Source organism: Paramisgurnus dabryanus, chromosome 15, assembly GCF_030506205.2.
Source record: "Paramisgurnus dabryanus chromosome 15, PD_genome_1.1, whole genome shotgun sequence".
Lineage (NCBI taxonomy): Eukaryota > Metazoa > Chordata > Actinopteri > Cypriniformes > Cobitidae > Paramisgurnus > Paramisgurnus dabryanus.
This window is the reverse complement of record NC_133351.1, coordinates 20,196,319-20,219,379: the sequence shown is the minus strand read 5'-3', so window position 1 is coordinate 20,219,379 and position 23,061 is coordinate 20,196,319. Positions and strand designations below refer to the sequence as shown.

Sequence of the window (23,061 nt, the reverse complement as noted above, 5' to 3'; positions counted from 1 at the left end):
AGATCTCTGTACTCATAATCTGCCACTCCACGCTGGAGGCACAGTAATCCCAAACTGCGCTTTACGAGCACACAGAGATGTGCAGAGCCACCAGGCTTCCTCTGAAAGATTCTTGTCTTTGCCTCTAAAGTGCTCTCATAAGCTTGTGCAGTAATATGACCGAATATATTGGAACTTTTAGAAGATCAGAAGCATGTTTTGCAGTCGCAAGTAAACATTCTGCATCCTTTAATGATTACAGGTATACTGTAAAGCCATTCCTTGATTAAGTAAAGAACTTTGCAAATCAAAACAATAATTTGCTTATCATGACCATTAATGTGATTTTTGTTTGTTTGCCAACTGTTCCATAACAAAAATCAAAATGCTCATTGCCAACAAAACACATACATTTGATGCAGTTTTACTTACCGCCTGTGACTAATAACCTAGTTTGGACTCCCCCATCTCAACAAAATCCAGCTTTAAACAAGCACACATACACAATTAAATTGCAACCCTGGAAAGACAAATTATCCATTGTTTCCATAATGCTGGGTTCACAAGCTTAAATTTCCCTCACAAACAAAAACACACTTCTCTGATGACGCTGATTTCGCATCAGCTCTTGGTTGGTGTGTGCGTTTGCTATTCTGAGTAAAGTGCCCATATAAGGACTTCCACTGTACTTCCAGCACTGAAATTGCCCACAAAAGAAATAATGCAAGATTGTTACTTATGCATCTGTCATGTGAAAAAAAACTTTCTGAAACTTGTACGAACCCTGGTGAAGTACATTTGGGACAGAAATACTCAAATGTATGTCTAGGGCGATTAATCGTGCAAATGCTTGATTTCTCAATGAATGAATTTTAATGAATTATGGTGATATGCCGCCACATCCAAATAGTCAGAATGCATGAAATAGATTTAGATCACCCATTTAAAACTTTTTTCCAAGTTAGGCAACACTAAAAAGTGATTCTGTTAATGGGGCATTAACCCTTTTCCCAATGTGCACTGGGGCATGAATAATTGATATAGATGTAATGTTTGACCATTTATCTAGTTGTTTAGAATTGTTGTTGATTTTGTTATTTAATTACTTATTGACTTGTGATTTGATGGGGATGGGCTTGTTCCTTATCTTAAACAGGGAACTACACTAACCTTTTCCACCGGTGGCACTTGCGCTACCAACTTTTTCAGTTACTGGCGCAAAATATGATTTGGTCGCACATATTTTTTTCAAGTTATATTAAGGCGCTCTGGATAATAATGAACAATAATGAAACTGTATTGCATACAGATATGCTTTTTATTTTACTTGCCATCTTTTAAACCACATGCCGCCTTGTTTTCTTAAACGTTGCAGTGTTTCCCACAGATCTGAAATTTACTCGGTGGTGGTAGCCGGTGAAAAGGGCAATTATTACCCACTGACAAATAATGGTCTACTATACATGTGATGTAGAACTAATAATGTGTGACACAACACAATAATTTGATTCATTGAAAATTAATATTAATTTCACATTATATTTCACAAAAGCTGACACTGTTTGTCAAAGCACCACGAAAAGACTTACTGTTTTTGCACTGATATATGAAGCAATTAGACCCCTTTTATCAAACTCAATATAATACAATACTATGTATAGTATATTAATAGACAGTGCAGGTCTATAGATTATAAATGTGACTGATGTTATGACTGATGTTATAATGGTTATAATTTCTATTAGAAAGGCACTTTTGCTGCTTCTGCTCTATCTTTCTATTTCTCTCTTGCCGATTTAAAAAGCTTAATCCACTCATTATTTCAGATTTAAAAGTCTAACTTGCTGTCCCGGTGACAGACTTTACATTGCTTTGCTCGTTCAGTGCAATTGGCTTGACATTAGCATTGCTTTTTGCTACAATCTCTGTCCAAACTTAATATGGATATGGTTTAAGAAAATATATGGTTAATTAATAATAAGATTATTAAAAAAATGTGAGAAAGAAAAAGCAGCGCGTGGTCGTAACAAGAACCCTCGCCATAGAAACCGGAGGCACGCTGAAACTGCACTCGAGCTTTAGCGCGGTAGCGCTCATGGACGTTTTCCGATCGACTCGGGTTATAAACAAAACATTAATCAGACTTGGGACCCAAAGTAATTAAACTAGGACCTAACCGGACCCGACAGACCATTTAAAATATAAACCCGGAACCATACGAGTCCCGCGTCCTCAGTGAAGAAAGCCTCTGCTCAAGTTCAGAAACATGGAAGACACTGCGCTTGCGTCGCGTCCCACCCAATTCATTGAGAAACAGCTGAGCATGCAAACGCACACTGATAGGGAGAGACACGACGTGCTTTCACGCAAAATGAAGCCAACGTGTTGATGGCTCAGAGCACGTTATAAAACGTATTCTTAAGATCCACATTTCTGTTTTAATAAATTCTCATAGTAAATCATAGCATATTGTCTAAAACAGGGGTTTTCAAACTTTTTGTGTGTGTGGACCACTATTTGTAATCAAGAATTTTCGCGGACCACCTTATATTACTAATAATATTTTATAATAATAAAATATGTCCACACAAAGTCCTGAATTAATCTGCACCTCTAAATAGTCTTACTAGCACTAAAACTATAACTGGTCATCACATCAGTACAACAGGTTTCTTAACCTTATATCATTATTATTTATATACATATTCTTAGTGTTGGGAAAGTTCACTTTCTACATGAACTAGTTTAGTTCACAGTTCACAAATTTTAAAATGAACTAGTTCAGTTCATAGTTCATATTTGAAAATGTTAAACTAGGTCACAGTTCCAAAAATGAACTAATTTATAGTTATTTTTTCCCATATTATTTTTTTTAAATGATTGCCATTATAGCCCATATAGAACCACCACAGACAGCAATTATTTGATCAGTTTTAACACTGAAGCTAAATGCGTCAGATTCCATCTTTATGTCCAACTTTAAATCCTTATCCAACCAGGGTTTACATTAGCATTGACTGTCTTTTAATTTTAGTATTTGCTTACACATACCTTAAGAAGGCTAGTCGGGTGGGGGTCGCACCCCGGGTGAGCGCTGCGAGGCATTGCGTGTATGACAACTCGCAGGTATTGCACACCACACGTGCACGTTAAATAGCGTGAGCTTAGTCAAAATCTATTTCATGATCCGGAATATGCGTTAGCAGCTTATGTTAATCGTTAACGATTTAGGACAAATATGATGTTATTTAATGTTAAACTATTTGAGTTGCACGGCAGGAATTTCAGGAGCGTCTGTGTTGTTGTGATGACGCATGCAGCGTGACTGGTGAACACCGAGTGGTGGCGGTGTTGCCAGATTGGGTGTTTTTTCCGCTACACATTAAGGCCTGTTTACAGTGTGTTTTAGTCGGGTTTTCGCCTGGAAGAATATACAAATCTGGCACCCTATTGAACGACGTTAAACTGAGAGAGCGTGCCGTTCACAGGCACCAGAATGAATGAGTTCACAGTAACGTTTATTAGGCAGCAGTACACGTTCGCCCAAAATATGAACGAGTTTGTATATTAAAATATACATATTCTTATTTTGCCTTTTCACGGACCACCTGCAGTACCCTCACGGACCACTAGTGGTCCGCGGACCACAGTTTGGGAATGGCCGGTCTAAAACATTAGGTAGCACATTTGCGACCCATTAAAAATTAGGGTCGCAACGGCAGTTCAAAAGGTCGCATATGCGACCATTTTGGTCGCAGTGTAGCTCCCTGTTAAATTGTTAATTGATTGTTACTCTTGTTGTGTTTCATGTAGTCCTAAGTGCTATGGTCTCTGTGTGTGTTTGGTCATTATTTTTTTTTATTTTTTTTTTTTGTCAAAGAATAGCTTATCTCAATTTTGTTATCAAGCACAGAGCTCTCCAGGTACATTTCTTATAAAAACATCAGATGAACCACATAATACTGATCAATTTAAACTTAAGCTTAAGATGTTTTCCTTGACTTAATTAGTCTTAATGGGTATTTACAACAAGTATGGCAGCTTAAAGTTTTAAGCTCAGTAAAGCATCTATTTATAATAGATTAAACTCATGCTGCACTAACTAATTCAAATGCGCTAAATAAAGGTTCCTAAACTTCGCAAAAGTGTGTAAACTTTTCTTTGTCGGGCTGTATGGTTCTATTAAGAACCTTTAACAGCCTGAAATCCTTTATGTTGCAAAAATCTTTTGTTTAGTGGAAAAAGGCTTCTGCAAACTATATAGACGGTCACGGTTACGTGCCTGGCCCGAAGTTAGTTTGTTTAATGGTCCTGACCTCTTAGACAAATACATTGTGCAAAATAATAATGTTTCAGTTTCCTTAAGACAAGGGGAGACGGCATACATGGATCACAGCTGTACGAAGAGCTGTGTAGAAATAATCTACTCTAGAAGGACATGAAATCCGTCTATAAAAAGGTAACAAATAAATTGTTATTTTAAAAACACATCACTGCAAAGTATGGAAACTGAATGTCACACAGTTCTATGTGGCGTAATTGAGTCAAAACTCAAATTTCTGAATAGATTGTTAATAGATTGCTTTTCTCTGAGGAATGAATGTAGCCTTAGCATTTTATGAATAAGAGGCTCGCATTTCAAAATGGTTTTCTCCGTAACCCTTAATGGCGGCTCTCAGGAAAGTGATGATGTTGTCCGGATTTTTGGTGTCTTGATATCTTCAAAGCTCAAAAGAGCGTGAAAATAAGTTTATGAAACACAGAGAAGTCCCGCTAGGAGATTTAACCACAGTGAAGACTTTGCATATGTATGAAGGTCATAAGTGGTTATCGCTTAGCATGAGGTTAATAGCTGAACATATGTTGCTTAAATTTAAAGGTAGGGGTTATCTGAAGCAGACAGAATTTCATCTGTGAATATTTTCTGAGATTGTAGTTGCTGACCTTATGAATTTATGTCAACTGATGACTGACATTTCAATATGTCTATATAACAGCGACTGTATTCATATTTTGTGTCCTGTGTCACATACTTTACAGCAAATTGAAAGTATGCTTGAGTGTTTATAAATGACTTGCAAGAGCAGTAGTGAGCTGACCAAGAAATCCCATGTGCAAATATTGATATTCAGTTGCCCTTTCACATCCTGCTTTAAGGCCATTGCTTGCGATGCAAAAATGTATTTATTTTTTGGGGGATCTGTAACAAAAAACACAATAAATGCAGCTAAACATCTCTATACTAGACACCCAGAAAAATGTTAAGGTTCGACAGGCTAATTAAATTAATTAAGTTTTTTAGATGTTGATTAAAAACACTATTTTTCAGAGATTAAAATGGCATGTACTGTGTGTAAATGAGTTTCAACGTAATTATGCCCTGGATTCATTTTTAAAGGATCGGTATACCTAAAAAGTGACTTCTGTAAATAATGCAGGGTTGTTTTAAACCCATGCTTGGTAAATATTGGACAGAACACACCGCTGGCTTAAAAACAGCCCAGCATTTTTTGATGGATTGTACTTTTTTCTTTTTTTTTGACTCCATATTGCATAGCTTCCAGCTTTAAGGATACGAAAGTGTACGAAATGTAATTTTTTGATGAAAAATGCCTTACTTATGCATATGCTTTACTCACATTACTTTTGGAAAAACATGTTTCTATTTATGCATAAGATTTTTCAAAATTTTGGAAATTTCAAGGTCAGTCTAAATGATCTGTTTTGCTCATAAACTAGAAGTTAACAGTTCTGTAGATAATGAAGATGGACAGCTGGTCTCTCTTTTTCTCATTTGTTTTTGTTTTATGCCATATCATTAAAAGTGAAATATTTCTCACCTGTAAACTGATGATAATAGAGCACATAACCTTTTCTATCAAAAAGAAAAGTCAAAACCCCTGTTGAGTTTTAACCCTAATTATACAGAGGCATGTTTTGCTGTTTCCATAGAGATAACCTACAGAAGTTGTTTTCTTGACCCAGAAACCTATTTTATCTCCGCCTAATTTTTTTACTTTTGACCACCATTATTTATCTACTAAGATCATGCAACCCAATAAGGTCAAAGCTCGTGAGGATGTTGTTAAGCATGTAAACTTCGTAACTTTAACCAAAACAACTTTAGCTATCAATTAATTTCAGCTCAACTCTGCATGGTTGTTGATTTTTAGGCTGTCTATCTGGTTGGGGGAGAGCAGGGGCGAAAGTAAAATTTTTTAGAAAAACTTAATTTAAAAGATAATGTTTCAGACAAAGATATTTTTTGGCTGTGGACAATAACTCACAAGTGTTGTCTATCAATACCAGGTGGAATTTTGAACAAATGTAATTTCACTTTAAACAGAAGTAGAGAATTGTTACTTTTTAACCTGTCAGCTGTGACGAAAGTAACACACAGGTGGATCAAAACTAACACAACAGAACAACAACAAAATATATTTTCGTGTTACACTTGTTTTTAATAAATATACATGACTATGAATGCAAATATATTTTGTTATTTATCTTTACAAAAAAGAATGAAATTACATTTTCAATTTCAGTTTCATCAAACGTTTCAAAAGCAACTCGACAGTACAAATTGTAATTTTTGAGAATAAAAAATTCAACAGTGTGAACACTATGAAAAGTAAATTAAATTAAATGAGCGTAATATATAATATTTTCAACATAATGCAAAAGTAATAGCAGCGGGACAAAAGTAGACGACATTTAAACCCGGTTTACTTTTATTTTGAAAAACTCTGAGAAGTCAAACTTCAGGATTGGTAGAGCACTAAATAACCTGTAGATTGGTTAGTATAGTAACACATGAAACCAGAAAAAAAGCATTATTAAAAAAAAATTACTGCTTTACTTATCATGGTTGAAAACTGCTTTCTGCACCTACACGCGCAAAACGGTGACGAAATAATGAGATTTTTGTCAGCTATGTCAAGGGTTGCGTGCTAAAGATGCTGTCATAGTTTGGAATGCAACTACAAAAATGTATTTGTTACATTCATCCCAAGTTACTTTCGCACCGGTTCTCCCCTAATAGAAGTTTTTTTTTAGGTGAATTTACTTTTTTTTAAATGGTTCATTCATTGTAACTTTATAGTGAGAACAACATAAAGGGGCATAAAGATTATTAACTCATTAGGTTTCACATCAGACTGATGCCTCTGTACAGTTGTCTGTTATCGATTTACGTACAGTACTGTGCAAAACCCTCAGCTTTACAAAAAAAACAACACTATTAGATGTTTATTTATTTCTTTTTCTTTAGTGTTTTGGATAAGAATATCAGATTTCCAAACATTTATGCCTGGCCACTGAGTGGCATACATATAGACAGTTTCATCGTACGCATGTGCACGGTCGCAGTTACGTGTTTAGGTGGATCTTAACTTTCGGTCTGTTTTTATTCGATGGTTTGACTAGTGGCTAAACTGAACTCTGGAATAAATGTCTCATCGAAAATAACAATTGTTTTGGTTTCCTAAAAACGAAGGGAGACAGCGATCATGCTCCGCTATTTAAAAGGAGGTTTGGCAGGTGATCTGTAGTTAAGATTGCATACATTATATAGTATACATGTTTAATGTAGTTTTTGATACGTTTTAGCTATGATTTGACCTAAGGTAATCTACTTCTTGTTGTTGTTTTTTTTTACAGGAAGTTACGCTTGTTCCACGAAAGCCATTTGTTTATTTTGTTACTGCTGAAACCATCTATACAGAGTCAAATTAAGTGAAGGACATCATTTTTAAAGCACTGTCAGGGGGAGAGGGATAGATTTGTTTTCAGCACATAATTTATGGTTCGAGTTTGATGCTGATATCAACAAATAATTATTTTTTATAATTCAGGGCATTCAGTCCATTACACCATGAAGAGATGTCTAACAAATATCTTCTGTAACAGTTAATACAGTGTTGATTAGCTTGTTATTGAAGAAATTCTTCATTTCTGCTCAAAATAAGCTTTAACAGAAATCATTGATGCTAAGAAACAGAATTTGGAAAACCGAAGTGAAGAAAAAAGCAAAACACATCACTGTCACATTTACATTTATGCCTTTAGCTGATTTTATCTTGCATTTTATCACTTCATTTGTTAAATGGAAGGAATCAAACCTTTGATCTCGGCATTGCTAGCACCTGGCTCTACTAAGATACAGGAATGTTCACCCGATTGACTGTAGCTTATCTGAACAATAAAAGTCTCATCTAAAGAAAATCCATTTCCATTTTTCACATACACGAGTGCCGTAGTTTATTTCCTCATAAGCTAATATTCTTTGTTGTTCTGTTATCCAGACAGCTGTGATGGATCTCTGGCGTCTCTTCTGCCTGCAAACTCATTTCTGAGCTCTTCGCATTTCCCAGACAGTCGGGCTGCGTACTTCGCTAAACTAAACAGAAGAGATGGTAAGTCCAAGTTCTTATTTGTATGATAATTCAGTTGTCAGAGTCACAAGCATCATAAATTACACCATCATAAAAAACAGACAGATGAAAAGCGTTTGCTCTGTACTTAATGTAGAAACCGAATCCCTGAGTGTTTAATTCAGGCCAAGAGAAAAAACAACTCTACCTCCAGTAAATTGCAGGTTTGGTATGTCATCAAGCCTTTTGCCCTCTCTCCGCATGTCCTCTGAGCTATTCATAGATGTGACCAACCTCTGCCATGCAAGACTGTAACAAACTTAATGATTCCTTTCTCTGGGGAGTCTGCGTAAACGTTGCTTCCTCAAGTCAGAGATCCCAGGTTTAAAATTCTGCGCTCATTTGCTCCCATGGAGTTGAGCTGTGGTCCGTTGTGCTTGACTAATAAACCTCTCCGCTGTTCTTGGCAGGGGGATTGTGTGGCCAGAAGCGCATCTTTATGAAACATGCGTGCCCGCCAGCATGCCTCCCTGTGCTTGATGCAAAGTGAACGCTGTACATCTAGAGTGAGGTCAAGAAGTCAAGGCTTTTGTTTTATTTCTGAGTGGAATCTGTCAAACGAGTGACAGCAGCTAACCGAGTGAATACAAAAACAAGTCGTCTTATACCGTGTCCTAACTAGACGTAATGCGATACTGAATGCAAAAAAGCAGCGTGGCATAACACAATCCTCATAGCATTCAATAAAACTGTTTTTCTCTGTTTTTGCATCAAAAGGGTGCAGCTGAAAAATGCACACAAATACACCCTGCGTCCCAAAGCGCATACTGTGACATTACATACTAAATTATAGGAAATATCTACTTATCGACCATTTAAACAGTACAAATAGTATGAATATGGGTAATGTGAATGAAATTTGGATGCCCTATATTCGCAGTGTGGATACATCATGTGATAAAATAAAAGGTTGTTATAACAGTAAGCCATTAAATTGGATGCTGTTATTTAAACAAGTACAATTAAACTGTTTTCCTTATGCATTTACATTTAATGTTACCACTTTCCGACATTTTTTAATATAATGCCGCTTCTTTTTTCTGGATAGTAAAGTGTCCATCGAATGCACTCTTCAAACCTTAGCAGAAGTAGTAGGTCATCCGGGGTACGTTTCGACTAATGTACTTGCCTCGCTAACTGCTTTTATGTGTCCATGCTAGTGCATCCGAAACAGCCTACTTCCATACTATATAGTAGGCAGTTTTGGACGCAGTGACAGAGACGTATCCCTCCACTTTTTATGCCTTTCCTTGTGAAATTTGTAGGGGGATTTGTTATATATTTCTGCTTTTAAACGTCTCATCAGTCTCTTCTCGTCCATGTTTTATGATTAATATTCATAATGCACAGAAGTTTCACTGAATGTGAAAGGCGGAGCTGATAGCCGTGACATTGCAGAAATGGAAACCGTTCTTAAAATAAAAACTACTGTCGCTTGTCGCAGCATCAGGTCATGGCTGGTCAGATCAAAATTTCTGTCTAACATGAAAATATACTTTTTATTGCTAGGACACAGTTAGGACACAGTGCTAAGAGTCAAACGCACATCTCTGCTTTTCTTCAAGGAAACAATAGGAGGCTGATCTCAGAAAAGTTTTAATAGACATTGAACAACACAATACCACATTTTTTAAAACTATTTTATAATGTGACTAATTTGTACGAATTCATACAATTTTATTTTAACCTTTTAATATGATCTGCTTTTGCCCCATTGGGGGGTTGATACATGGGTGGGGTTTTATTATTGTTTATTTTTTAATAGTAATATGTTTTTGTATGATTTACAATTAATTCTTACAAATTAGCTACCTTGTAAATACTAGGAATTCCCGCAAGATCAGTCTGCATTGACAGTGGTCTTCTTGGGTCTTTTAGGAGGAGGAGGGTGGAGCCCAGAATCGACGGACAGGTCGCCATGGTTGCAGGTTGACCTCCAAGACCGAGTGGAGGTGACAGCAGTGGCCACACAAGGTCGTCACGGCAGCACAGACTGGGTCAGTGCCTACATGCTCCTCTACAGTGACACGGGGCGGGTCTGGAAGCAGTACATGTTGGAGGACAGTGTTGGGGTGAGTGTGTACTTTAGTACCAATTACTGTAGCCTTCACACCTTCATGGGTTTAGACTGTGATTTGTTAAAGGATAACGTATCATCAGCTGGTCATTATTGCGAGATAAATCTCTGTTAGGTGGTAACTTGTAAAGTTTTGTATTTATTATGAAGTAATGACTGGGTTACTCAACATCATACTGTTTATTAGATGACTATTTACCAAAAAAGTAATTCAAAATAATCGGACATGAAATATTGATTTGAGTTAATATACAGTTTTATGTGAGACAAAAAGACAGCTTAGATAAAGGAAATTAGCATAGGGATAGATGCATAGATGTTTTTATGCTCTCTTCCACATGAAGTGAATGAGCAGTGGTTTTGGAGACATCAGTGGTCTCTTTTGAAACTTGTAATTACTTGTAGTCATTTATTTACTGATATGCAGAAATCAAATGCCTATGATATGAGAAGAAACACATCTTAGTTTGAAGATCTTCAGTGCAACTTATTTTCATGAAGTGCAATTTGAATCAAAGTACTGATACTATTAGCTGAACTCTTTATTCAGTTACAAACATATGAAATGCTACTAGCAATTTCTGAGATGCCTAAAATAGATCATTCTAATGATGTTTGGGCTGCCACAGACACGTTCAATCATGACAGGTGTTTGAAGAGAGCTCGATGCTGAGCCACCCACTCTTCTATTGTCTTCGTCTTCAGGCTGAACTGTTATAACACCTCTAAATGACGGAAGATTCATTGTTTCATATCGCTGCTTTGTAATTACATTTAAACTATGAGGCCGCCGCTTTATTAAAGATATAATGACATTTCAAAGTGTGTTTAATGAAAGGCGAAGATTACAGTCGGGTAAGATGTAATTTGCGTTTTATGTGGTGGAAACGAGGAATAAAGTTGATCAGGTAACAAGTTTAAAGGAAACGCTTTCAGAAGTATGAGGCGGTAATCTTTTCTTTGCCTTTTCTGGGGTCTTTTCATCTTTTTTAACTTAGCTGAACTACAAACTCTTATATTTTCCATTTCAAAAAAAGTAATTTCAAGAGTCCCTCTCGGTGTATTCATTTTCAAACATATTTATTTGATATTAAATAGGCTCAGAATACGGACCAGATTTCCAGGCCCTGCATTGACAGAGACAGAGAATTATGTTGTTGTACTGTCATGTGTAATGGATTGACTTAGTATTCTGTAAATGTACCATAAATGTTTCTGTGGTACCAGTTGGTTGGTTTTGTTGTGGTCTTCTGTCCTCCACCAATCATTCAACTGGTAAAGATACTTAATCTGTGCTTGATTGGACAGATATATCATGGATAAGATCTCACAGTCTTCTCTTTTACACTTGGCTCAATGCAGCCAAAGCAAGTGTTTTTGCTAGTTTCAGACCAGCATATGTTATCATTTTCACGTTCAGCGTCACGTTGTTTTAATAGAAAAAGCATTTACAGGGGCATTGTTGGCGTGTTGCTATTTTAAGGCAACTACAATAGACTACGCCAGTGGTTTTCAAACTGGGGCCGCGAGATGGTGCCAGTTTTATGACATTTTATGAAAAACATTAATTTATCATGAATTCTGTGTAATTAAGCCTAAAAAAAATAAGGCTACTAACCAAAAGCTCTACTTTTTTTGTATAATTTAATGTTTTTTTATTAAAATGTTGAGTTTTAGAACAGTTTTTAGTGACAAATTTTCTTTAGGTGGCCATGAAGGAATGCACCGTACACAAGGGGGGCCGCACGCTGAAAAAGTTTGGGAACTACTGGACTACGCCATTGACCAACTAAATCCTGGTCTAAAGTCAATGGCGCAATAATGTTTTTATTTTATTTAAAAAGCCTGTTAGTAATATGCGACTATAAACGGGACAACACGCATTTGTTTTTTACACGCATGGATGCACAGCAGTACAGGATTAACATGATTAAATGAGGACTGTTTACAGGTTTTTAGAAGCCGTGAACAGCTGCTTTACCTGTAGCCTGGTAAGCAGATGTTTTTTTTTTCTTTTAAAAAGTAATAATATTGCATTTATATAGTTAACTTTTTTTTAAATACTACCCCACGGATTTATTGTATATGATGACTTTGTACATTTAGATATAGTGATATGAGAACCTTTTTTAAGTAATATTTTTTTAAACACTCAATGGCCTGAGTCAGGGTGCTGTCCAAGTGCTGAAGCACCCATCTACATGTTATTCGTTATCTCTGTTTGTTACAAACAAAGTATTTTTACTTATGCAAACCTTTTTTTTTTTGCATATTTGTAAATTATTATTGTAAAAAACTTTTTGAGATTACAGTGATCATGCATCATACTTTATTATCAATTAAAATACACTAAATAAAACACATTTTTTAACATCATTGTTAAACTGGTGGTCTTTTTCATCTGCCTACATTTATTCCGCTTATAAACTCCGCCATGTAAATATGCAATCAGACTTGGCACGAGCGCAACTGGCTTTTAAAGGTGATGAGAGATGAGACTCTCATTGGTTTACTGAACTTTATGCCCCCCCAAAAAACCCATTACTCATTACGAGAATAGGAACAACCCTTTTAGACTGTGTGCCAGGCGCAAAGACCATTTTCCCGTCGTTAAACTAGCAAAAGTGGATTCGGACACACCTTTTTAGACTGTGCGCCGTGCACTTTAGACCATGCACTTAGATGGTTAAAATAGGGCCCTTTAAGTGAGGTTTTTGAGAATACCCAAAAGTACCATCTCAGCAATATCAGAGATTTTTTTTATTATGACATAAAAATCTCAAAGCTCTTATATTATTGTAAATACAATTATAGTAAAATGATGCTTTAGGCTTTTTATTGTTATTGTTGTTTTGCTAAGCAGCATACATAAAAGAGCACCTATTGTCCGATTCACGTTTTACATTTCCTTTGGTGTGTGAGTGTGTATTAGTACATGTTAACGATATGCAAAAGGTACAAACCCCAAAGTAAACAATGATGCGAGTTATCGTCTCCAATGTAAATCTCTTTTCTTGTACTACAACAAACACATGGATTGTAGGCAACAGTTTACTTCCTGGGATTGGTAATGAAGACAAGACCGACATTATCATAATTCCTCCCACTTCAGACTCACAGCCTGTAAGTTACCTCCTGTAAGCATTGAATCTTTCAAACATGGTAAGGAGCGTCACATTTCCGGCTGACATCAGAGGTAGTCAGTAGCCCAATCACAACGTACAAATTAGCTTGGCCAACCAAGGACACATAGCTTTTCAAATCTGTGCCTTTTTGTAAAAGAGTGAAATCTGGAGCTACAAAAATGTAAGGAATGTGGAAAATAATATGTTTTTGAACCAAATACCACGCAAATACATTGTATTATACCAAATACACAAAATAACTTTGTTTTTTAGCAATGAAATAGGTGCACTTTAAAGCTAACAAATCCGTCTGATTTCACATACATTGTTACTATTATACGTTGGCTCTTTCGTATAAGCTCGTACAAATTCATATGAATTAACCTCGCAAAATACTGCTGTAGGATTGTGTTCGTCAATTCCTATTTAAACTTGATTATTAAAAAAGCTGTTATAATTTACAAAAAAGCTACAAACTGCCAGAATGTGTTGAGCAAACCTCGGAGCCACAAGTCTGCTTCTCTCTGTCATTTTGAGATGATTGAGGTACAGAGAAAGATTATCACACTGCAGTCTCAGTCATAGACACAGTGTAACGTGGAAAAGATGGGAAAAGAAGCATCTGATAAATTATTGTTATATCTGGGTTAAGGAAAACACTTTTCATTTATTCCCAAGCCTCATTGGTGCTTTGTCTTAATGACAGTTCTGTATCTGAAATAGCGAGGGGTACTGGAAAAATGTTCGGCCAGTGAACAACCCAACATCAAAGCTTATTTGTCTCCACTGAAGCGTGTGTCGGGGAAGGTCTTCCTGAAGATAGGTGTGAATGGGCTTGCCAAAGTGTCTGATAATTGCTCTTTCCAGTCAGCACTGTGGCTGGCGGTATTTTGATGTGTTGTGTTTGCGAGAGGTGTGTGTAAGAGGTGGAGCTACTGTATAGAAATATAAGAACAGACAGATCATCTTGTACAATCATGCAAACAGTATCTTTAATCAATAAGCAGTCATGGCAAAGAAATTGAATTGATGATTAATTGCATCTATTAACTGTATACAGTAGTCATCTCGATAGCCTCGTTGAACCAAATCCTGTCTCGAGACAGACCAGCACTTTAAAAGCAGAAATAGCTGTTGAGATGTATCGAACATATGCAATTTTTTTCCCAGCAAATTTTGTTCTCAGCCTTTTCTTTCTCTCTTTTCTTTCGTCTTGTATTGCCATCATCTCCTGTCTGGGAAACAGGATTCGCCTACGTTGACAGAAAATTGCACAAGCATTGTAGAGGTCTTACCACGGTCATTTCTTTCCTCTTACAGCCTTTGAGCTACAGAGTTCATGTCCGTCTTTGTCATTTTCATCTCCGGGCGGTGTGTTTGTGTGAGTTATGGCGGTGTCTATGGCATGCGAGATGGTTACCCTGAGATTTTCTGAGACTGAATATTAAGAGTGAGGGTCTGCTGTCTAGAAAGACAGGAATTGAACTGCAGAACGTTAACTAGCGTGACAGATGTTAACACTGACAGCTCAGAGTTGTAAGCCTGCCATAACATTGAGAATATCTCTCTGTGAGGAATTGCTTCGCTTTCAGGGCTGTAATAAAGGAGAGACCCTTTCTTCCTGTATTACTGAAGAGGTTTCAAACATGCATTATCTCAAAATCTATAGTGCACTGCTGTTGGAAGGACTGCAAGATCATATTTCTAGTTTGCATAATCCATAACAGCCTGTGGCAAAAGTGTTTTACCATCAATAATTTGATACGGATATTATAACACATTAGGCCACATCATGCTTTTCTCATACACTCTTAAAATAAAGGTTCCAAAAATGTTTCAGACTGTATGGATCCTAAAAGAACCTTATACCTTTCTGTTGTACAAACGTTTATTATAGTGGATAAAGGTTTGACAGACTATAAAAATATTAAAAGATGTTTATTTAAAGAACACTTGGCTAAAAGGTTTTTAGGAGAACCAAAATTCGCGCAGATCTACTAACAAACATCTAAAAATACGAATTAAGGCAATTTGTAGATGTTCATGTAAATTGTTTTGAATAGCAATAAAGGTTTTAAGGTTGCAGATTATGAAGTCTTTAATATAATTAGGCAAATTCTACAAGGCTTACAGTTTGTATTTGCACAGTTTCATTTTTAGACTTCTTGTCATCCAATTCAAGATATATAGTATAGTATATTAAGTGTACTGTTTCATTTGACTAATTTAACAAAAGCTTATTCAAGCACAGCTCTTTTTTTGTCACATCTATTTATTGTTATTAGTTTAATATACCTATATACAGTATTTATATATGAGTATGCAAACCCTCTGTGCGTCTTGTAAATTAGGTTTGCAATTCACTGCAATGGCAATGAAAAATGTGTTAGTCATTAACAAATGTGAGACATTTTAATTACTGAAATGTTACTTTTGTCATTTCACAGCACCTATTTCATTGCTAAAAAACAACATTATTTTGTGCATTTGGTATAATACAATGTGTTTACTTGGTTTATGGTTAAAAAAACAAATTATTTTCCACATACCGTACATTTTCGTAGCTCCAGATTTCACTCTCTTCTTAAAAACACACGGATTTGGAAAGCATTGTGTCCCTGATTGGCCAGCTAATCTGTACGTTGTGATTAGCCCGAATACCTCTTACATCAGCTGGAAATGTGACGCTCTTACCATGTTTGAAAGATTTGGTTGCTAACAGGAGTTAAGTTACAGGCTGTGAGTCCAAGTGGGAGGAATTATGATAATGTCGGTCTTGTCTACATCACCAATCCCAGGAAGTAAACTGTTGCCTACAATCCGTGTGTTTGTTGTAGTCCAAGAAAAGAGATTTATGTTGGAGATGATAACTCGCGTCATCGTTTACTTTGGGATTTGTTCCTTTTGCATATCTTTAACATGTACTAATACACATATACACACCAGAGGAAATGTCAAATCGTGAATCGACAATAGGTGCTCTTTAACAAATTCGTTTTTATTATTTATTTTATTTGGCAATTTTTTGGGTTGCTAAATTACTTAAGATGCAACTATAAACATTGCAAATGATGAAAGTCAGAATGTAAAAATGAAGAAACTAAACCACACATTAGGGGGTGCTTTGCTGCATTTGGCTGCCACTTTTGGGTTGTATTCCAGTTATAACAAGTTTGAATGTGACCCATGATCGTTTTGCATATCGTTGTTCATCCAATTGGTCTTCTGTCAGAAAAATATGACTTTAGCTATGTTTTCTGCCTGCACTTCAATACTGTTTATGTGCTAATTGTTAGGCATCCAGTTTTTTCTTTATTTCTCTCAATCATTCTCTCTGGTCTAGCATACACGCAGGCTTGAGCGCCTTAAAGGTGATCGATGAAGCAGCTTGTCATTTTGTTAGATTGGCTTGCGTATAGCAAGACTCGTGGTTGATTTAGGTCCAATGAAGTGTAGGTTATTTGGTGTATAAGCCGTAACAGGTTGGAATCAGAATCACAGACAAATTGTCCTGAAAATACCTTTGTTTTTCATTTCGTTTTTTGAAACACCCATAATGCTTTTAGACGATGATGAAATTGTCACTTGTCAAGTCTTGCAATCCCATTGTATATTTCATCTGTGCTCAGCTTCGCTTAGCAACTGTAACTAATAAGTTCATGACGTTTTCTAGCACATGACACCAATGCACAATGGAGCCACAGAGGAAAGCTGAAAAGGAAGAGACTGCTTTTCTTTTATCTGGGGACAGTTTTCCTCTCTTAGCTCTCTTTTAAACAGAGGCACAGAGGTGCTTGCTATCTGTGACACTCTTAGGTTTCTCATGGGACAGAGTCTAATTCATGCTTAGAGGTAAATTGGAGGAAAACCGCTCAAACAAAAGGGCATCTTTACTGATAATAAAACATATATTGAGATATATCAGTTTAAAATCATCTAATATGTAATGCTCAAAAGACCCTTCACATGTGAAGCACAATGTATACAGTATAACAAACACAAAACCTCATCTTCTGCTGGCTCTTGTTTTTGATGTGGAGTGATTCTGGTTTAGCTGATCCTGTAGCTCAGTTAGTAGAGCATTGCATTAGCAGCGCAACGGTTCTGGGTTCAATTTCCATACTGATAAAATGTATAACTTGAATGCACTGTAAGCCGCTTTGGATAAATGTAAATTTAATGTAAAGGTTTAAATGAAGTGGTGAGTGGTGACTCACAGAGGGTGTAACAGTTACAGACGTAAAAGGTTGATGAAACGGTCCGTGGAGAGTTTATCATAACGCCAGCAGAGCACACGAGCTTAATGAAAGGAGCTGAAGGGTCTAGCAGGAGTCAATAGAGGAAGAGAGTTAATGAAGTGTAGAGAGGAGCTGTTTACGTGGGCAGCCTGCAACCGGGGGCATCTCCACAGTCTCGACGGGTGCTCCGATGCGCCCTTGGGTCGAGGTGAACTGACAGGTAATTGGATGGATGTATTGTTGTTTTCTTTTTTCCTCTCAGAGGTGGAAAAAGAGAAAAGAAAATGTGGTGTGGGACAGGATGTTGTCGTCAGTGGGAGCTCAAATGAGGACGGCAGCGAGGAGCTGATGATGTCATGAGCAATGCGCACACACTCAAGAGTCGAAGAAGTGTTATCATATGATAAAAATAAAAACTAATGATAACAAGTGCAGTCAGGAGAAAAACAGCTGAACAAAGTAAAGAAAATCAATCTGTCCTTCAGCTTTAAAAGTGGATTACAAACACCAAGACTAAATCTCTATGGAACATCTTTCACAAACTCTGAGCTTGCTTATCTACAAATCTGCCATGCCTGATAGTTTTGGCATGCGTGGTATTTCTTTCTTCGAGCCAGTATGCAAGCAAAACAATGCTTTGCAGTCATTACCATCAGATTCTTGTTTTTGCTGGCATCATAACAGTGTTTGTGGGTTGCTGGTATCTCACCAGGGAAGGTGATGATATTGTTGATGATATTTATCACTATCTCAAAGGAACGTGGACTATCTTTGAAAAAAGTTGACATTTTCCATTTGTTACTCATCCATAACCATGTGGTGACTTGGTCATCTGTTCTCTAGTTCGACACGAATCTAAACTGCGAGTGAGTCAGACACGAATTACTGTGAAATTATGTGCACTAGCAGATGAAAATAAGTTGAAATTTACATAAACTGTTGAGGCCTACAAAACCAATGCTAACTGTCAGGAATAAGTGCTTTTTGCTTAAACTCTCACTGTCAAATGTTAAATTATAAACATAACTGTTTTAAAATGTTTTGTCTGTTTGCAGAGGATTGTGGGTAATGTGAATCCGGACAGTGTGGTTCACCATAAACTCAGCCAGCCTATCAGAACCAGGTTCCTGCGTTTCGTTCCTCTGGAGTGGAGCCCTAGCGGTCGAGCGGGTCTCAGGGTGGCTGTGTATGGCTGTACCTACCGTGAGTGACAGATTTGCTCTAAATAACTTTTAAAGTATAATGTTACAAACTGTCTTTTACTCTATGAAAAAAATGGACATTCATGATAAGAAGGATTTCAATTGCTATTTTTATTAGCTTTTTTTCTAATGCAGTGGTCACATAGATTTTTGTTCCATTCATTCACATACAAATGCGGCAGACCCGAAGCGCAAGCTCATGAGGAAAAAGTTTAGGTCTGGTGAATTCTGACCTGAAAGTTTGTATCACGTGAAAATGTGTGACTAATAGATGATCAATACCTCACAGTGTGGCCTTTACAGGTGGAGAAAAACTAAAATAATTGTATCGCACAATCCCATTTTGTACAATAATAACAAAACAACAGAAATGGTCCAAGCACATTGCAATCTATGATCTGTCAATACAAAAAGCAACACTTTAGCGTATGATATATTGCTGAGTTTTGCACAGCAATATCACATGATGAAAGTCTAGTCTGACTGTGACATTTGGCTGCATTTACGCTTGGCATTTACATGGGACCAATACCTGGATGTTGAAAAGACACGTGTAAATGAATCTGTGGTTGGAATGATATCTGATCTGTGTGTCCTGGTACAGAGGTGTTTGAGTATACATTCTGACTGGATCTCAGTGTAATTTAAACCATGGGTGTCAGAACCATTATATGTGTACTTTTTATGACCAATAATATTGGACCTACTCATTTTTTGTCTATTTTAGCCAATATGTCTGTTCACTTGTCAGAGTGCCAACAGTCAAATCCATTCAACCAAAGGAATGCCCTAATAAATTAAACTCTGTTCCATGTTTTAGCTACAACCTTGACTTTAATGCGGCTGCTTCCTCAAATCCATTCCACTTGGCTCATTTAGGTGCAGTTTCCCGGACAGGCATTAGACTAGTCCTAGACTAAAATAAATGTAAGAGCTGTCCAAACTGAAAACAACTTGCACTGACATATCTTAAAATACATCAGTGCCTTCTGATTTGCCTCAAAATGCACACAAGTTATATTTTTAGTAAAGCATGTTTGTTAAAACTAGTTATATTTTCTAATTAAATTAAGGTCTAGTCCTGGTTTAATGTAATCCCTGTCTGGGAAACCACCCCTTAACTCTTTCCCCGCCATTGACAAGTTATCTCGTCAATTAAGAGAAAACATTTGCATAAAAAAGGTGATTACCCAATTTATAAAAAACGAAGCAATTTACTAATTTTAAACTCTGTGTATGTTTTGATAATCGTTCTGCATCTGATCTCTAACTAAATTCCTTCACAAAAATACAATTATTTAAGGTTTTGCTAAAATATTTTTAGAAGAAAATATTTCTGGAATGCATTTTGTGAAACTTTTGTAAAAAAGTAAAAAAATGCTGCCGGGCAACTTTTCCAAAAAAAGGATGACGGGGAATGAGTTAAAGTCCAAATTAAACTCCATTTCGTGTTTTCAATACTTTCGCCAACTGCACTACCGTGACTCAGGGTAAACTAAGCGTTTAGGCAATAAAAGCAAGCGTTTAATAGAAAGGAACCAGAATACAAGAAACATGCATGTAGCCCAGTAAATGTTTTGGACTCACCCAGATTTTTTTTGCTTCTGATGCCCATGAATTAAACACAATGCCGTTATCTGCATTCATACTGTAGGATGACATCACACAACCCTCCCACTATCATTACACCCTAAAAAGTGCTGGGTTATTTTCAACTCAGCATCTGGGAATAAAGGGGAAAACACATAAAACCAATGCTGTGTTGTTTCAATCCAAAATGCTGGGTTGTTAAAGCCCATTGTTGAGTCAAATATATTTAACATTTTGTGGTTTAATTCAACCCAAAAGGCTAAGTTTGTCCCTTTTTGACCTAACGTTGGGATGAAAATACCCCAGCATTTTTTTTTTTTTTTTTGTTGAGTGTATTCCCCCTCCTTCCTCTGAAGGCTGTCAGAAAAGATCAGGGTGTAGATCATATATTTACTAGTTCGCTTTCACATTGGAAAGTTGCAAAGCCATTCATTTTGGATGCAGATGTTTCTTTTTACTGTTTTAATTAAGTTTTTTTCCAATGTTTTATTATTTGCAACCTCCTTATTTTATAAGAGTTTTTAAAAATCTTTTGTGGCATAAAAAAGCCCACCACTTTTTTCTACTGCTGACCTTTTAAAATATTGCACAGGAAATCGAGTTAAATATCAGATATACAGATACAAAAGCCACTTGATGTAGTGTGAACGTGCTATGTCAGATTTGATGATCAGATTTGCTTGATAGAATCACAGCAATTGAAAAAACACAGCAAAAACTCCTAGATCTGATAGCAGCTCACACAGTGCACATTTCACAGTAACAGGGGAAATAAAATCACAGTGGCACAGTATATAAGGTGAAAGCGTTACCCATAATTCTTGCAGCAGATCTTTACAGCCACTTTTGTCTTGTTTCAGTTATACAGCATTTCTGCCAGGTGGTGAATCCGAAGGTCACACGGATAATACACTTCATGACAGCTGCGTTTTTTACTTAAGTGATTTTAAATGAAGGTTGCTGATGACTCTACATCTTCCAATAGCGAACAAAGACATCCACATATCAGACATCATACGATCAGGTTGTTTGTTAGCCAGACGTTTGCATCAGATCAGATGCTCTAAGATAGCGAATGAAATGTGAACATATTATTCCTTAGAGAATCAAACTAAACATTACCGATAAAGCACTTATCCACAGGATCTTTGAGTGCAAAACATAACCTTGAAGGAAGAGCACGAATGTATTTTTAATTAGACATGATTTGACGGCTATTGCTCACTGGTAATGTCAAGATTGCACCTAGCAGCACAGATTAACTTCAGCCACATATCACATACTGTAATGGCCAAATACTAATGATAATCAGCCAAGTGCTTTGACAGTTGTGAACTCAAGCTGAACCTGAGAATGGTGCAATACTAAAGAAGCGTCATTATCTGTAACTGTAAGATTGCTATGCCAAGACCGTGTCTGCCATAGACAGCAGTTTCCCTATTGGACTAAATGAAGCGGTTGCTTATTATACCCAAATAGATCATTATATTCACTGTTGGAATCTATATGGGCCTTTTGCTTTGCTTCACTAATTTGAAAGAAGGCATACTTTAAAAAAACACTTTAGTTCTTTCACTCGCTCTTGCACTCGTTCTTCAGCGGGCTATATGGTTTTGCTTCATAATGAGTGGCATTACACGGTAATGGGTTGAAAAACAGAAGAATTCTGGGAAATAGACAGTGCAATCAAGAAACGATAATGTGTTTTTGCATCCGAGGAACGCTGTTTCGGTGTATCAAAAAGTCTTTTACAGGAAGCATCTCTCTAATAGGCCTCAGTGAAAGAAATATTTAAACATCTCTTTTACACTGGGTGTGTTGCTCAAATGGATCAACCGAGATAGTTTTCCTCTAAGTGTATGATCTCAAACGTCTTTAACATTCTGAAGGGGTGAATTCAGGGGTGAGTAGTGCATCTTATTCACTGATCAACCGAAATCCAGTTTAACCAGATGTTATCTGCGCTGCTATAGTCTGTATTTAAACTCTATCATAATTTCAGTGTTGACATGCCTCCTAATGTAGATTAGGCTTATAACAGGTCACACTTTATTTATAACAGTCTGCGCTATTTACCTGTGGCAGACGGTAGAGTTTAATTTAAATTAATGTTTTTGTACATTTTCTATGGATCATGGCAGCAGTAATTCATCAAATGATAGAAAATGGCATTATAACTAGGCATATGTCCAGATGCAATGTGCATTTTTAAAGAGCCAATTCAGGCGTTGTGGAGCGAAGCTATAAAGTCTTAACAAAGTTTGCCAGATGCATACTGCATTCTTCACAATTTAGCACTTAGTCCGCAGGACGGGGAATTGCGGCATGCAAATCGAGTTCGGCTTAGATTTTTTGGCAGTTTTCGACTTTGCCTGATTTGCATAATTTCTTCTGTGAATCCGGCACTAAGGAACTTTC

General features: G+C 36.7%; 1 protein-coding gene across 1 annotated transcript in view; it reads left to right on the top strand.

The window, feature by feature from the left end:
• Positions 1 to 23,061, top strand: part of cntnap5a (contactin associated protein family member 5a) — a 76,072-nt gene that overhangs the window by 15,894 nt on the left and 37,117 nt on the right. Inside the window, exons 2-4 of the mRNA XM_065251513.2 lie at positions 8,283 to 8,393; positions 10,290 to 10,483; positions 18,907 to 19,054. Of these exons, the coding sequence (XP_065107585.1) occupies positions 8,283 to 8,393; positions 10,290 to 10,483; positions 18,907 to 19,054 (453 nt within the window). The remainder of the gene's footprint in view (positions 1 to 8,282; positions 8,394 to 10,289; positions 10,484 to 18,906; positions 19,055 to 23,061) is intronic.